Genomic DNA, 2,095 nt, shown 5'->3' with positions numbered 1-2,095 from the left:
ATTATATTTTTGGGACTAACGCATCTCCTTTTCATGTCTTTGATTTCACCTCAGTTACCTCTAAGTTTTGATATTAATATGTCAAATCTAAAGAGATGAAACAGCATCATGATGTCGTTGATTATATTAGTTGGTTATACTGAATATATCCCATTCAAAAATTGTGTTGAAATGTAAAATAAACACATGTGTGTATCTGTAATTACTGCATCCATTGAAGGAATAACTTCACACTGAAGCTGTTTGTGCTTTTCATCAGTAATTAGCCATGTCTACTGTCTAACAAACCGCAGTGTGCCAGTTTGGTATAGAATTTGGCTAGTTCCTTTCGGAACTTTTTATCCATAAAGCCATAAACAACAGGATTTATGGCATTGTTAAGGAAAACCATCCAACGAATGAATATGTCCAGGGCTCCATACTTATCCATGAAGTTACTATAAAGGGGCCCGTTGATATTTCTTATCAGGGTAGCGAGAACGTAAGGGAGATAACCCCCGAAGGAGAGAATTGACACAACTAAGAATACCATAGTTATATTTCTACTTCTGTCAAGCTCCTTTCGCTTTCTCTCCTTCAAGGTGTTCAGATACCGATTTCCTGTCTCTGTCGTATGTCGGATCTGGTCGTGATGACTTTCAACAGAATCACTGTGTTTCATGTCTGAGCCAAGATGATTTGTTGTCTTCAAAACGATGTCGACAGCGATATTAGAATCAGAGCTACCAGGTACCTGCATGATCGATGTGGTTATATCACTCGACACGTCTTTTTCTTGGGAATGACTGCTTGCACATTGCACATCTTCTGTCGATATAGGTTTCTTTCTAGAAATACATATTTCTTTATGTTTATTCTTATGAACAGAGATTTTCCTACCAACCAAAGTATACAACACGGCTGAAATTATAAAGAAAAAAACAAACATGACGAATATTATTCCTCTGTATACTTTCATAAACGTCGAACTCTTTAAATTTTCTAAGATCATACATTCATAACCAACCAACCAATGGGGCTTTGTTATCTTCTGGTTAATGCCATACGTGAGGATTCCGGGGATGGCAAACGTTACTATCACCAAGAGACAAGTTAATGCACAGACCACGCGAGTTGTTCGTAATGTAAATTGGCGACGAGTAACTGCACATACCTTCCGATAGCGTTCAACAGCGATACAATCCAGAAGTATCAAGGAGTATGCTCCTACAAAGTTCATGGCTGCGCGGTACACCTTGCAAAAAACAGAAGACTGTATCGTGTTCGGGTGTCTGATGATGTACAGTGACGCTGGAATACAGAATGTACACCCAAGAAAATCCACCGCAGCTAAACATAGTACAAACGTTTTATAGATGTTTGATTTGTATCTCAGTAAATACACCAGAAACACGTGGACATTTCCAATTGTTCCCAGGACACACAGAACTATCAGATAAACAGTGATAGGAATGCCAGTCTTCCTGAATTCATCGTAATCTTCGTCTTCTAACGAATACGTAACATTCGTCGACAAATTCATCTTAAATCAACGATTAAGAAATCTGGCCGATGAACTTGTATCCTCCGAGCCCCAGTATTACAAACTTTTATTCGGACAAACCACTTCACAGCCGGATGCGAGTCATGCGTCAAGACACCAATATACACCTTCTAAAACTGTTAACCTTTTTAAATTACTCAATGCCATTTCTTGAAACCTTTTGAACACTTTATCCATACTGAATTGCCTTCTTCCTGTTTGCATATGATCTGAAGACTTGTAGTTTATTTCCGTTGTGCAACATTCGAAGAACGTAATCCCTTGTCATACATTGTAGGTATGTCTAACGTTGCTGAAACAAACAAAAACTAAAAAAAACAATCAGTTGTATTATTTTTTCTGTTTTTGTCTCATTCAGGTAAAATATTCTGAATAAATCATTCTGTAGATTAATGTATTAGTGCTTCTCTTAAAGACGACATAATTTGATTATATTTTCTGCCATTTCGTGGTCGTTTCCGGGAACTTGGGGTGCGATGCAATGGTCTAGATTGAGCTTAATTTAGAATTAAAGAAAACAAAAATCGTTCACAAATATAATTGCAACGTCAT

The 2,095-nt window shown here is 37.3% G+C and overlaps 1 protein-coding gene across 1 annotated transcript; it reads right to left on the bottom strand.

The window, feature by feature from the left end:
* Positions 1–262: 262 nt before the first annotated feature.
* On the bottom strand, positions 263–1,522 carry LOC132547056 (5-hydroxytryptamine receptor 1F-like). Its single transcript, XM_060210806.1, has one exon. It carries the CDS (start codon positions 1,520–1,522, stop codon positions 263–265), a length of 1,260 nt encoding a protein of 419 aa, XP_060066789.1.
* Between the last annotated feature and the right edge of the window lie 573 nt (positions 1,523–2,095).

Source organism: Ylistrum balloti, unplaced genomic scaffold (assembly GCF_031769215.1).
Source record: "Ylistrum balloti isolate Yb309-2 unplaced genomic scaffold, AGI_CSIRO_Ybal_v1 Utg369932, whole genome shotgun sequence".
Lineage (NCBI taxonomy): Eukaryota > Metazoa > Mollusca > Bivalvia > Pectinida > Pectinidae > Ylistrum > Ylistrum balloti.
The sequence above is the reverse complement of the archived record's forward strand: the minus strand, read 5'-3'. Positions and strand labels throughout refer to the sequence as shown.